We start from the raw sequence: 15,504 nt of genomic DNA, 5'->3' as shown, positions 1-15,504 counted from the left end.
TAATAAAATATATTTTATAAAATGATACCTTTCACCATTTTTAAGAATAATGAGTTAAATGTTTTATTTTATTATATGAACAAATTCCCTTTCTAAAAGATTTTCACTTCATTTAATGTTATATTAAAAATAAACTGGTGAGGGCTGTCCGTAATATAGGCTTGTAGGTTCCTTGGTTTTTGGGAAAATCATTTCAGGGTTGCATGGCAAAATAATTTTGGGTTCCACTTCTAATGATAGACTATTATACAGTTATAGTATTAAAGAATATTGAAATAAACAGAAATACAAACACCATAATTTGTATAATGAAAGGGTAATAGCAAAATAATTTTATTGGTTTCTATAGATCGTTTGAGATATGTGTTTTTATATACTATAAAAGGGAATTATCTTACTGTGATGTTCGTGTATGTTCTCAGAAACTTTTTAAAAAGAGGAATGAGAGCAAAAGAAGAACTGTGAGAAGGAGCTGGGTAGAGGTAGAAACATAGCTTTAAAAAGTAAAACAGTGTGTTGTTTGAATATATGGGCTTGCAGAAAGGAGAAATACTGCCACTCACAAAACAGACACACAGTAAACTTATGACCCATCAGAAATAGCAGCTGATGTAGTCACATTCCTAAAAACAAACAAACAAACAAAAACAATGCTATTTGGTTTGCTTGTTCATCATCATCATCATCATCATCAGTTTTACATTCATAGGGTTTGCCTAGTACTGATGAAGGTTTATAGAGGGAGATGTCCTGGTAACCCTTTTATATTGTGCCTAGGTTACCAAATATTTAATTTTCAAGGGCTTCATAGACCACTATGTATAAGACTTGTGTCTATACTATTCCATGTTGGTAGCTACTTCATATAGTAGGGAGTTTTAAAGAGACAACATAGTATTTCCTCTATATCTCACCTATAATATATTAGGGGAAGGACCTTGTAGAGGTGCTATAGAAAATAGACAAGTGCTTGTCTTAGACATTGTCTTCCAGATCAAAATTTGTTCCTTTCACTGCATCAGCCCATATTGTATATGTATTAGCATACATGTGGTAGACAGAGGCTGTCTCTGAATCATCTTATAGGGTATGTAGGTAAAGAGAAGGAAGAACTTATTGTGTTGACATCTAGGCAAATAGATCAATGTTTTCTGGGTATATATATTCAAACTGGATGATGGAAAAGAGTGGGCATAACAAAGTGTCCTGCTGGTAGCATTACATAAGGAAGTGTCCTGTTGTTATTATCATTTAAGGAAGATGGCAAAAGAAAACAAAAACTAGTGAGAACTGGTCATAGGGAAAAGGTAAAAGAGAAAACTAGAGCAAGAGGATAATTGACAAGAAAGTTATGGAATAGAACCAGAGTATTAAGAATGCAAATGTGATATAAGAGAGAGTAATGATAGAAAGAGAGTCACAGCTACTTAATAGGTGTTGGTAAGAAGATTGAATAGAGACATGACTGAGAGGTGGATAGAAAAGAGTTGAGGGAGTAGTAGATTGTTGTTGGTAAGGATATTAAGTAGAAACTACATAAGTGAAAACGTCTGAAGTGTAACTATTAGACATTCTAACTTTCTGGGCATATTCAACAAGTGTGAGTTTTTGCTCATAATTTCCAAATGTGGTATCGTTAAGAAAGAGAATGTAGTAGATGTTAATGAGTGATGAAGCATCAGTAAGAGGAGAGAAGGAGATGGTTAGTAATAAAGATAGCTAAGGGTTATAGGAGGATTCAATACAGACAGATATACCCTATCCGCTTTCACTATATTGGTAGATATAATGCGTGGAGGCGCAATGGCCCAGTGGTTGGGGCAGCGGACTCGCGGTCATAGGATCGTGGTTTTGATTCCCAGACCGGGCATTGTGAGTGTTTATTGAGCGAAAACACCTAAACCTCTACGAGGCTCCGGCAGGGGATGGTGGTGATCCCTGCTGTACTCTTTCACCACAACTTTCTCTCACTCTTACTTCCTGTTTCTGTTGTACCTTATATTTCAAAGGGCCAGCCTTGTCACTCTCTGTGTCACGCTGAATATCCCCGAGAATTACGTTAAGGGTACACGTGTCTGTGGAGTGCTCAGCCACTTGCACGTTAATTTCACGAGCAGGCTGTTCCGTTGATTCGGATCAACCGGAACCCTCGTCGTCGTAACCGACGGAGTGCTTCCAGATATAATGCATTGTCATCCTTCATTATACAGTTGATGATAGTGATAGAAGGAAGAATACATAGTGATAAGAATAAGCATTCTCTATTCTATCATCATTTGCCAAATTTTGTGTTCATGTTTCATGTTTGTCTGGCTTGATGGAGGTCTTCTTCAATACAATGTTTTGCCATATGTCAAAATGTGACATAGAAAATCTGCTCGTTACTTATGCTTTTTATGATATGTATAACTTATAATTTTCCTGTGAGGAGACATTGAATAAAAATAAAGAAGGATATTTGGACTGGGGTAATGACTCCATAGCTAACCATAGAATTCTATGCATGAACCCAAACACACACATTCACATACAAATATACAAATTACTTTCCTTTAATATTATGGCTACCTTACTGTGTATTTTAAGTTACTTAAACATTGTACAGTTGCACATGTAAACATTAAATGCAACCTTATAGCAAATATATTGCAGTGAGAATGTTTTTACATATAAACTCAAAGCACAGGTTGGGGTATTGTTCCTAATTAGTACCCTTTCACTCTCCTGAATTTAAGGATACAAAATATTGTACATCATTGTCTGCAACCTGTTTAATAAGTTTAAGCTAGATTATTATGAGATTAAATATTCTTATAATATTTCTGCTGAACTCTCATTTTCTATCATTTTTGTTAAGCCATGTCCTAGTTTACAATATGCTTTGATAACTTTCTTGTATATGATGTTTTTCTCTTTTTTTTATTGTAGGCCATCATAACTGCCATAGATAATGGTCAACCCCCAAAATCCAACTCAACAACGTTGCGATTCAATATTAAAGAAACACTAAAACCAGTCTTTAGACAAAGTAGCTACAACGTTACTATAGAAGAGACTGAAAATGTAAATACATTTGTCATTGGAACTGGTGTCACTTCACCAAATCCGGTATGTATCATAACAAATTCTCAATGATTTGAAAAAGGATGTGATTTGTTTCTTTTTGATTTTATAAACTGAAAAGCCTTCTTCTAGTTTTCTTTTAGAGTGAATAATGGTTACTTAGTAAGCACTGTGTTTTGTGTGTGTAAGTATGTATAATCATTTAAAATCCAGAGGTGAGAGACAAAATTTAATCCTGCATGCTTACAGCTGTTTCATAATTCACTTTCAGTTGCATCTTACATCATTGTCTCTGATTTGAAGGTGCATACACATTGTATACATTTCACATACACCTTATATACACACCTGCATTTATATATATATATACACACATACCTGCATATCATCAACATCATCATCGTTTAACGTCCGCTTTCCATGCTAGCATCAGTTGGACGATTTGATTGAGGACTGGCAAACCAGATGGCTGCACCAGGCTCCGATCTTGATCTGGTAGAGTTTCTACAGCTGGATGCCCTTCCTAACACCAACCACTCCAAGAATATAGTGGGTGCTTTTACATGCCACTGGCATGAGGGCTAGTCAGGCAGCAATGGCAATGATCTCGCTTGAATGTTTTTTCACGTGCCACCAGTACAAGTGCCAGTAAGGCAACATATATATATATATATATATATAGAGAGAGAGAGAGAGAGAGAGAAAGGTTATGAGAGGTAATGGTGTCATTGAGACTCAAAGGTGTCAGGTAATGCTGAATAAGTGCTATAGACAGACCATAGTTGAGTTCCAGGTTCGATGATTATGTGAATAAGGGGTTCCACATTGGTCATATGTCAGCGCGTGTATATAAAATTTTTTTTCATAATGCGATAAAAAACCAAGGCTGTGTAGATTTTAGAACATTTATAGATAGATGGTCTTGCAACTGTTTTGCCGGATACTTATTATATCCCTTCATCAAAGACAGTGTGATAGGATGGTTAAGAAATAGTTCATTTAGATAAGATATAAAATAGAGAGTGAGGTGGAGGAAAGAAAAGAAAATAGATGTGAGATATGTAGGGATATTGTATTTGTAGCTCCATTTTTTTAGGTAAAGATTCCAATATCTTATGAGTAAAATCCAATAGTATTTAAAATTGGTCATTCCAAGTATAGAGTCTATACACAGTGTTATTGAATCAAAGGTTTTATTTAAAGTGACCTAAAAATAGGAAGTGTATTAGTAAGGTCAAAATCCAGAGGTGAGAGACAAAATTTAATCCTGCATGCTTACAGCTGTTTCATAATTCACTTTCAGTTACATCTTACATCATTGTCTCTGATTTGAAGGTGCATACACATTGTATACATTTCACATACACCTTATATACATGCCTGCATATATATATATAATATATATATATTCCTGTTTTCAATTTGACCCTACTAATACATCCCCTATCTTTAGGTCACTTTAAATAAAACCTTTGATTCAATAACACTGTGTATAAACTCTATACTTGGAATGACCAATTTTAAATACTATTCGATTTTACTCATAAGGAATTGGATTCTTTGCCTAAAAAAATGGATCTACAAATACAATATCCCTACATATCTCACATCTATTTTTTTTCTTTCCTCCACCTCACTCTCTATTTTATATCTTATCTAAATGAACTATTTCTTAACGATTCTAACACACCGTCTTTGATGAAGGGATATAATAAATATCATGGAAACAGCTGTAAGACCTTCTATCTATAAATGTTCTAAAATCTACACAGCCTTGGTTTTTTATCTCATTACAAAAAAATATAGTCATAGGATCGCAGTTTCAATTCCCAGACTGGACATTGTGAGTGTTTATTGAGTAAAACACCTAAAGCTCCACGAGGCTCTGGCAGGGAGGGGGTTAACTCTGCTGTATTCTTTCACCACAACTTTCTCTCACTCTTTCTTCCTGTTTCTGTTGTACCTGTATTTCAAAGGGCCAGCCTTGTCACACTCTGTGTCACACTGAATCTCCCCGGGAACTACATTAAGGGTACACATGTCTATGGAGTACTCAGCCACTTGCACGTTGGTAATTGAGCTGCAACGTCACTGGCGCCAAGCTGTATCGGCCTTTGCCTTTCCCTTGGATAACATTGACGGCGGGGAAAGGGGAGGCTGGTATGCGTGGGTGACTGCTGGTCTTCTATAAACGACCTTGCCCAGACTTGTGCCTCAGAATGTAACTTTCTAGGTGCAATCCCATGGTCATTCATAACCGAAGGGGGTCACAATTTCTTGATGCATCTATCTTCCTTCATATGCTTTACATGTCCCTACCAGTTTTCTTTTGCTCACTACATCTTTTACCTCGTATACCCAGTTTTTCTATCAAATGACTTATACTTTGTTGTATATACACACTGACATGATCCATCCAGCAGAGCATACTGGCTTCATTTGGACAGCCACAACCCATGTCTCATTGCTATGTAGCATAGCAATTTGTACACAAGCATCATACCATCTGCCTTTCAATCTGAGGAAGAGGCCCTTTACTACTAACAGAGGTAGTAGCTGTCAAGCTAAAATATACATTCAGTGACAATTTATATCAAACTGGTCACCAACTAATTCCACCACAGACATCCCACCTATTTTTCGATTGGTAGGGTACGCCTGAGTTTCATTTGGTTTGATTCTACTGTTGCACATATTGAATGTTGTTATACATCACTGATCACAATGCTCTTTACATTGTTTTAGCCACTGAATGATGCTACCCCACTGACTAAGTGAGCAGGTCACTAGATGGCTATTCATTGCAGGGTTACTCATTTACAGCTAAGTGGTCTGGAGCAATATAAAATTAAGTCTAATGGTCTATCAGATAATAGAATGCCTTTTTGTTCTGTCCAATGCAGAAAATGCTCACAGGTACCTTTGAATGCACCTAGTCGTATTATGTTAGAAATCATTATTACTATTTCTTCCATCTCTTTACATTTTCAGTTCAAGCACCATCAAGGTCAACTTTTCCTTTGGTGGGTTGATAAAATAGATTATCAGTTTTGTACTGGGGCTGATGGTATCAGCTACTCACCCTCTCCTCAAAATTGCTGCCCTGGTGTCTAAACCATTATCATTATTATAAGCATTAGTAGTAGTAGTAGTTGTTGTTGTTGTTGTTGCAGCAACAGCAGCAACAAGTGGAGGTGCAATGGCCCAGTGGTTAGGGCAGCAGACTCACGGTTGGAGGATCGCAGTTTCAATTCCCAGACTGGGCATTGTGTGTGTTTATTGAGCAAAAATACCTAAAGCTCCACGAGGCTCCGGCAGGGGGTGGTGGTGACCCCTGTTGTACTCTTTCACTCCAACTTTCTCTCACTCTTTCTTCCTGTTTCTTGTCCCCGACTTTCTACGCAACGCTGAGCCTGGATGTGCATTCATTCATCCGTTGATGCTCTCGGTGTCAGGAGTTAACCTGCTTTCTCTTCTGCAGATCTTACGAATAGCAAAGGACAACATTTCAGACTTCTCCTACCTTGTGAGCTCTGGGACAAAGACCGCTTCGCTCAACAAACAAACAAACAACAGCAGTAATGGTTATGTTTGTAGAAATTTCTAGAAAAAATTTTTCAAAAAGTAAAGAATTTTGTTTCTGATCAATAAACACAATACCAGATTGATAACAACCTACTATATGCTGTGATTTGCTACACATCACATTTACTTCCCAATATTCCTCACATTCCTATGTTTGGGATGTAACTTCTAAGAGAAACCTCTCAGTAATTAATGATTTACACTGCTTTATCTAATTCTTTTATTTTATTTCTTTTTTAAGCTTCTCTTTAATTATAGAATCATCGGAGAAGGTTCTGCTCCAAGTTACTTCAAAGTTGATAGAAATGGGCAAATTTATGTTCGTACTGACCTCAAGACTGGACGTGAAATGGGATATACTGTAAGTATTTATAAAATTATTTATAAATATATATATATGTATGTATGATTGAAAATATATTTACTTATCTATAAGTTATTTTATTCACAACTTAAAGCTAAGGCAAACATGCCTGATTACGTTTCAGACAAGTTTGATTATTGATTCAATAATAAGATTTTTGCAGAAATATCTTATAGTTTCTGCTTGTAAAATTTTAAGTCAAATGTTTGCTCTCTGTAATTGTTCAATTTGCTAGAAATGGCAGTCAAATCTCTCTCGTATCACATTCATCATCATAAGGAAAATTGGAAAAAGATACCTGATTGGCAGCTGATTTGGCAGACACCCATAAAATTATTAACCATCTTACAAACAATGACTCTGAGCACCTTTTCAAACTCCACCTGTCTAACACCCGTGGACATGTTTGCAAAGTCAGAAAACAGCACAGCTCCCATGACTTTTGGAAACATTTTTTCACACTAAGAGTTGCTGAAGCATGGAACAGACTGCCGGCATCAGTTGTTAGTTGTCAGAGCACTGCATCCTTCAAAACTTCCATGCTTCCTGAGATTCACCAACACTACACCTGATTTTCCCCCCTCTATACACACACAAGCATGTATCTGACTCATACACTGTTCACTTTCCAGATATTTGTACATTACTGCATATGCTTTATATGCACTTTTGACAAGTTGTGGTGCACCTGAGCACTGTATACAATAATTTCATTATTATTATTGGCTGTTGCCAGTGCTGCCCCGACTGGCCTCGTGCCGGTGGCACGTAAAATGCACCATCCATTCGTGGCCATTGCCAGCCTTGCCTGGCCCCCCGTGCCGGTGGCACGTAAAAAGTACCATCCGATCGTGGCCGTTTGCCAGCCTCGTCTGGCACGTAAAAAGCACCCACTACACTCACGGAGTGGTTGGCATTAGGAAGGGAATCCAGCCGTAGAAACATTGCCAGATCAGACTGGGCCTGGTGCAGCCTTCTGGCTTCCCAGACCCCAGTTGAACCGTCCAACCCATGCTAGCATGGAAAGCGGACGCTAAACGATGATGATTATTATTATTATTATTATTATACTTGATCAAAAAAAATTCAAGATGGTCAGATCAAAAATACTCTTGAACATAGGTCAGCTTGATCAAAGCTGAGCCAAAGTTAAAAGCAATAACTTATAAGATTCAAGGCAACTATATCCCTGCTCGTGATTATCAGGGTGGAGATGGCTATCCGCAAGTGCAAGCCTCATGAATCAGAGCAGTTGTTCCAGTGCATCTCCATTGCATCCTCCAGGGCAACATCTTTTCCGTTTTGTCTGCTGGGACCATGTGATGTCTGAATTACAAGAAATTGTACATTCTGCTTTGTAATGTAAAGTACTTAGAAGCTATTCATCAAACTGTTAATTTACTGTAAATGTGTTATTTCAATTAGATATCTGAATTTTTATATTTGTAAAACATCTGCTCTTAATGTTCTTCAAGTAAAATCATGCTTTCTTCTTTGGTCATATCTTTACTAGAAGAAAACGGTAAAATGGAACTATAAAAATCTATTATGAATATTCTCTTAAAATGTTTTAAGTATTGTGTTGTCCGGAAAGTTTGTGCCGATTTATAGTAGCTTACCTTTTGACTTATTTTAGAACATGGTTGAGTCCATAAAATAGGATTTGACTACATCTCCATTTAGAGCACAGTTTAAGCTATCTTTTCGTGGAAGAAGGTTTATGTTCCTATTAGCTGTGTTAATTCTGTAACCCTTTAAAATGGAAGATAAGAAAGTTCATTTTCGGCACTTGATGCTTTGGGAACCAGACAAAAATTGCTGCAGCTCGGCTGGGATGTGTTACTCCACCCTCCATATTCACCAGATATTACTCCTTCGGATTTCCACTTATTCGGGTCTCTGCAGAATAGTCTTAATGGTAAAAATTTCAATTCCTTGGATGACGTAAAAAGATATCTTGATGAATTCTTTGCCATGAAACCACCTAAATTCTGGGAAGAGGGTATTTTCAAGTTAAAGGAAAGATGAAGATGCATTGTGCATGGTTCATATTTGGTTGATTAAAAATGTAATGGGAAGTATTTATTGACCTTTTTCTTTCCTTTAAAAATCGGCATGAACTTTCCGGACAACCCAATATAAGTGAAGTAACCAAGTGAACAAATGACATGCTTTCTAAGAATTTATGTGGCTATAGGGGAAAAGAAAATTCAATTTTACATTGTCCAACCCATACCAGCATGAACAACAAATATTAAATGACAACGCTGCTGCTGCTGCTGCTGCTGCTGATGATGCTGATGATGATGATGATGATGAGGAGGAGGAGGAGGAGGAGGATTGCTTCAACTTACCAATATTTGAGATATTGGTGCTAGGCTTATTCTAGATAAAGTTAGTGCATGTTAGAATTGCAACTTCTGCAGGAATATATTGACCTCTTTAATGCTATATTCATCATTGATAACCTCTGAATGTTACTGTCTTGAATTCTAGTATTCATAAAGCTGGTAACCAGTTTCCGTGACATATAAATGTGTGAGATCACAACACTCCCTCCAAATGGGATGCGAGTCCATCGTGGGGTTACTCATTTTCAGCTGGGTGGACTGGAACACAACGCTAAATGAAGTGCTTTACTCAAAAACACAATCCACCACCCTGTCTTGTGATCATGAGGGCAACAACCAAACCGCTAGTTAAACTTAAATCATTTCAGGATCGATTTCTGTGGTCCACTGAAGTATTAATTTTACATATAATTTTCATAATCATTTATTACTTCAAGTGATATCAAAATAACTGAAGGTCTCAGTTCTTTGGTTTATCTGTTGTATGTAATCTTTTCATATATGTCACTTTTCTCTTTTAGTTGATTGTTGAAGCTTATAATCCACAATATCCTTCAAACAAAGACACCACAAAGATCTACATCAAGATGAGTAGGAATGTTAATTCTCCAAGCTTTCAGTTACCATCTTATAGATTCCAGACCAATTCTCTTTCAAAACTAGGAACAATAGTTGGAAAGATTCAAGCAGTTGATAATGACAATGTAAGTAATTTCATTTTCTAATGTATAGAGAGGAGGGTTAAGAGAGAGAGAGAGAGAGAGATAGTGCATATGTGTGTGTATGTGTATGTATGTGTGCATGTCTGTATGTGTGTGTGTGACAGAAAGAGAGAGAGAGATGGAGTATGCATGCATGCATGAATGTATGTGTGATTACGAGAGAGGTAGTTAACGAAAGTTTTGTTGTGGCAAGTCATTTTTATTTTTCTAATTTTCCATAATTTCCGCTTATATAAAACAAAACAAGCTCCTTAGTTTAAAGGTCTGTATAATGGTTATCAGCTAGTGCATTAAATAAGAGATTTAGTTCCAAATCCATTTTATTTCTATGCAATAGGTTGTATGATGTGGGTTTTAGTTCATTGTTTTCACTGTGGTATGAAAATAAATTACTGAATCAACCACTTTGCCAGAAATAAGAGTGCATCTGAGCACTATACATAATAATTTCATTATTGTTGTTGTTGTTATTTTTATTATTATTATTATTATTATTATTGAGTGAGAGAGCAGTGCATGCCATCAAAGTGACACTGGAGTAAAATATATGGAGCCCAGTATACCCATCAGGACTACCCGTCTGATAAGTGTACACCAGGCACATGCATCACAACCATATGTGTGCGACATGGTGATCTCATATCAAGATAAACAGTGCATGACCTTGCAAGTGGGGCCCAGTTAGAATTTTCTTCTGGTCGAGTAGCCCATTTCGCTCAAAAGGTCTGGGGTCTACTGCCCCTAAGTCCTAGACCATCACCTAATCACCCTTACCCGTCTTGTTGCTTAACAACAACAACAGGGCATAGAATAACTGAAGGACCATTTCAATGAGTGTGTGTATCTGAGAGGGGAATTTGTTGAATAAAATCAGGATTAGCTGATCCTCCTGTATTTTCTTTCATCCAAAGCCAGGAAATTTTAGGCGTCTCCTCATATATATGCATGTATGCATAAGTGTACATCCGTGTTAATATTGCATGTTTGTTGTAAATGAATGTCATTCCTTTCTAATATTCTGCAAAAACATGTTGGGCCATGTAAAAATATTACCTTGCTTAGAAACAGGTAAAGGTTAGTTAGGGGAAAAACATGCAACTGTAACGATTTTAGATTGATTGGTAAACAATGTTATAATTGCACACTGTAGGATGTGAAAGAACAAAGTGTATAAAGTTTTAAGAAAGTATTTATTTACCATTACGTTACAATACCTAGCCTCGATGGGCAGGTTGATAAATCCAAAAGCATGCAAAAGTTAAATACGGTAGAATGTTTGTGTTTGTGTCCTCTTCATTGTTTAGTAGTACTAATTGCTGAGAGAGATAGAATGATGTTGTAAGAGAACAGAATTAGAGCTAGAGAGAAGTGTTGGGTGTTGTCTGACAGTAAACTTCATTTTTCCCTCTGACCAAGGTTGGTCAGCCAGACCTCACTGGGTCGTCATGATGTGACTGACTTGGTTGAGTTGTCGTCACCGGCTGGCGACTAAAACTGATTTTTGCTTGGGATGTGCTGGTTTATATAACTATCCAGAATGATAGATATATCATTGAGAACAATAGATTTAGTTGGTGGTCTTGTTATCTATTCTAGCTTTTGGTGAAGTAGAAGAGGTTAGAAAGGGTCAAGTAGTGAAGACATTATTTCGGCCTAGCTAAAGGCATCTGGAAAATGTAAAACTGCTGTCAGAGAAAAACCATTGTTCCATCGTGGGAAAAGTTCTGTTGCAGTATTAATTTGAATTTGTGGTGGATCGAATCCAATCCATGCATGCAAGATACACTACACAACCATAGAAAATTTGTCTTGATAAAGTGGATATTAAAACAATGATGTTGATGATATTTTTATGTAGTAGTTCTACCATAGCCCTGGATTGAGATCTAAGTCTTGTAAGTGAAATTGGATTTCACCTATTCTTGTATGGTAGACTATCCCTTACCAGGTCTAACACCATTACTTGGCCTTCAGGTACCCCTAGTAGAAGACCTGGTTTCTATCTGAAGATAATCTAAAAGTTAGTTTTTTTCTCCTTCTCCCATCAGCCTTTAAGACTCTGTACAGAGATTTGGATGCTGTCTGTCCCTCTCTGAATAAGCCAAAAGTTTTCTGAAGTTAATGTAGTCATGTGTCAATAATGTTTTATCCTTATTGTACATGACTGGTTTCTTAAAACACATTCATACTATCATATTAATCATGAACCCATTGTCATTATTTACCTAAATTATTTTGTTTCTCAACTTTTACTTGTTTAGACTATATTTTGAGTAAATCATTTGGTAAGCATATTTTACTCTTTCATTTCTTGATATTTTAATTTTCTTACCTTCCAGGATGTGCTAACTTATTCTATCATACAAACCAGTGATTGTCAGAAGTATTTCTACATAAAACCAAGTACAGGAGAGATATTTGTACGAGAAGTGTTACCATCTACAAATAGAACATTTGATGTAAGTACAGATTCAGATCAAGATCTATCTAAACCTTAAATATGTTTTGTAGGTGTATGTGTGTGTATGTGATTAATTTGTCATGTTTTACTGTCCTATAAGTCTATTTGATTTATTTCGTAGAACTCATTTAAAAACTACATTATTTTACCTACAGATTGTAATGTGTGCTGTTGAGAGACCCTATATGTAGTGTGATCTGTTAGAAATATCAACTAAATCTTCTTCAAATCACTTCCCATTGTCTTCTGTAAAGAAAATTTTACATAATATAGTTCTGCATATCCCTAAGTAGACAAGATGATTAAGGCTAGAAAGCCTTAGATTATAGGTTTGTCTAATCAGATAGTATTTTCTTTTTTTATATGCCCAGGCCTATTCCCCATTTTTTTTAGGAGTGGGTAGCCACAAGACACACACCAGGTATTCCATTCATTTTTGAGCTCAAAGAGGTGGGCCCTGTGCTATGCTCAGGTCAGGTATAGAACACAACCTCCAATATCAGCAGCAGGGCCTAACAGCATATGCTGGTTTACTCCTGCCACATCATGCTGGTTCCACACCCCTTGAGTAACATCAAATTCACTCATCCATTCACAAACACTCTCCAAGCTTTCCTATCAGTTATAAACTCTCTTGCCTCTCTCATTCCAACATCTCTAACCACCAAAGCCTTCCTCACTCCATCCATCCACACAAACCAAAATCTACCTCTGGTTCTGCTGTCTATCACTTCTGCCTTTATTACCCTCCTTACTATCTGCTCCTTATCCATCCTCTCCATGTGGCCAAACCACCTCAACATTCGTCTATCCATTTTAGGGTTAGTTTTTCTCTCATTCCTGCTCACCTTTGCACCTCCTCATTCCTCATCCTGTCCATCCATGCCACACCAACCATAGCCCTCAGACATCTAGTTGTCTCCTTTCTACCTTTCTTAGCCCCCACATCTCTGCACCATATAACATTGTCGGCACAATCACACCTTCATACACACCATTTTTGCTTTCATACTCAACCTTTTATCTCTCAGCATACCTTTCAAAACTCCAAGTATCTTACTCTCCTCCCTCACTCTGTATCCCACTTCTTCAGCCAACCCCCATTCACTGTCACTTGTAATCCCAGATACTTAAAACCACTCACCTCCTCTAACATTTTGCCATTTATACTCACATTTATCCTACCAGCCATTCCATCTCTCGAACATCTCATCACCTTACTCTTAGCTACATTCACTTTCAGTTTCCTCCTCTCACACCCTCTTCCAAACTCTGCCACCAGTCTCCCCAGTTGCTTTTCTGAATCCACCACCAGTGCTGTATCATCAGCAAACAACAACTAAATCACCTGCCATTTCTCTCCATTTTCTCCCACCATTTGGGCTCCCCTACCAAAGGTTCTAGCATTTACCTCTCTCACCACACCATCCATATATAAATTAAACAGCCCCAGAGACATTACACAACCCTATCTTAACCCCACCTTCACATCAACCTACTCACTTACTTCCCCACCTACCCTAACACATGCCCTACTTTCTCTATAAAACCTCTGAACAGCTCTCAACAATCTACCATCTACTCCATACAACCGCAACACCTGCCACATTGCATCCCTATTCACACGGTCATATGCCTTACCTAGGTCCATAAAGGCCCAATACACCTCCTTCTCTTTTGCAAAAAAGTTCTTACTATAAATATTGGATCTGCACACTCACTTCTACTCTTAAAACTGCACTGCTCCTCCCCTAGTACACTCTCTATCTGGTTCCTCACCCTTACAATCAGAATTCTCCCCTACAGTTAACCAAACACACACAACAGACTTATACCCCTAAAATTTCCATGCTCACATTTATTCCCCTTGTACAGTGGCACTATACAGGCACTACACAGTGACACTATACAGGCACTACACAGTGGCACTATACAGGCACTACACAGTGGCACTATACAGGCACTACACAGTGGCACTATACAAGCACTACACAATGGCACTATACAAACACTACACAATGGCACTATACAGGCACTACACAATGGCACTATACAGCACTACACAGTGGCACTATACAGGCACTAGACAGTGGAACTATACAGGCACTACACAGTGGCACTATACAGGCACTACACCGGTCCTTTGGTACTCTTCCCGCCATATAACAAGCATTCATAAGCCTCACTAACTATTCAGTTATTGTCACTCCTCCTGTCTTTAGGCATTCCACTGTAGACCCATCTTTAGCTGGTGCCTTGTTGTTTGCCATCTTCTGCAAGGATTCCCTCACCTCCTCCCTTCCAGCTGCACTGTAGATCCATTTCCCAACAACTAGCATTCTCCTCTCTCCTCCTACAGTGGTTAATCAGATTGTACCTGAAGTTAAACAATGCCAACAACAACCTTAAGTGTTGTTTCCATTAAAAGATTCTAAATAGTATGCAATCTAAGCTTGAAATATATATTCATTCTATTAATAAATTATTTCATATATATGTCTTTGTTTCCTTATCTATATAAAGCTTCAAACATATGCACAAATATTAAAAAAACATCTGTATGCATTTTATATATATACATATGTATGTATTTGTATATCTTTCCTCATTCTGTATATTTATCACTTAATAAGTTTTTTGCACACTTGGAGTGGTCGGCGTTAGGAAGGGCATCCAGCAATAAAAACCATGCCAGATCAGATTGGAGTCTGGTGCAGCTTGCCATCCCTGGTCAAACCGTCCAACCCATGCCAAAACAGACACAGAAGCATGGTGCAGTTTTCTGCCAGGCCAGATCCTGTCAAACCATTCCACTCAAGCAGCATAGAAGGAGGACATTAAACGATGATAATGATGATGATGATGATATATATATATATATATTTATAGCTATCACTTGAAGTCCAGATGAGGAGACAGATAGTGATGACGTGGTTGTACAGTTAACAAATTTGCTTT

At 37.4% G+C, this 15,504-nt stretch overlaps 1 protein-coding gene across 1 annotated transcript in view; it reads left to right on the top strand.

Annotated features, from left to right (window-relative positions):
* LOC115211772 overlaps positions 1-15,504 on the top strand; it is a 412,137-nt gene that overhangs the window by 384,622 nt on the left and 12,011 nt on the right. The window contains exons 144-147 of the mRNA XM_036503112.1: positions 2,929-3,108; positions 6,890-7,009; positions 9,885-10,067; positions 12,425-12,544. Of these exons, the coding sequence (XP_036359005.1) occupies positions 2,929-3,108; positions 6,890-7,009; positions 9,885-10,067; positions 12,425-12,544 (603 nt within the window). The remainder of the gene's footprint in view (positions 1-2,928; positions 3,109-6,889; positions 7,010-9,884; positions 10,068-12,424; positions 12,545-15,504) is intronic.

This window comes from Octopus sinensis, linkage group LG5 (assembly GCF_006345805.1).
Source record: "Octopus sinensis linkage group LG5, ASM634580v1, whole genome shotgun sequence".
NCBI lineage: Eukaryota > Metazoa > Mollusca > Cephalopoda > Octopoda > Octopodidae > Octopus > Octopus sinensis.
This window is presented reverse-complemented; position numbering and strand designations above follow the sequence as displayed.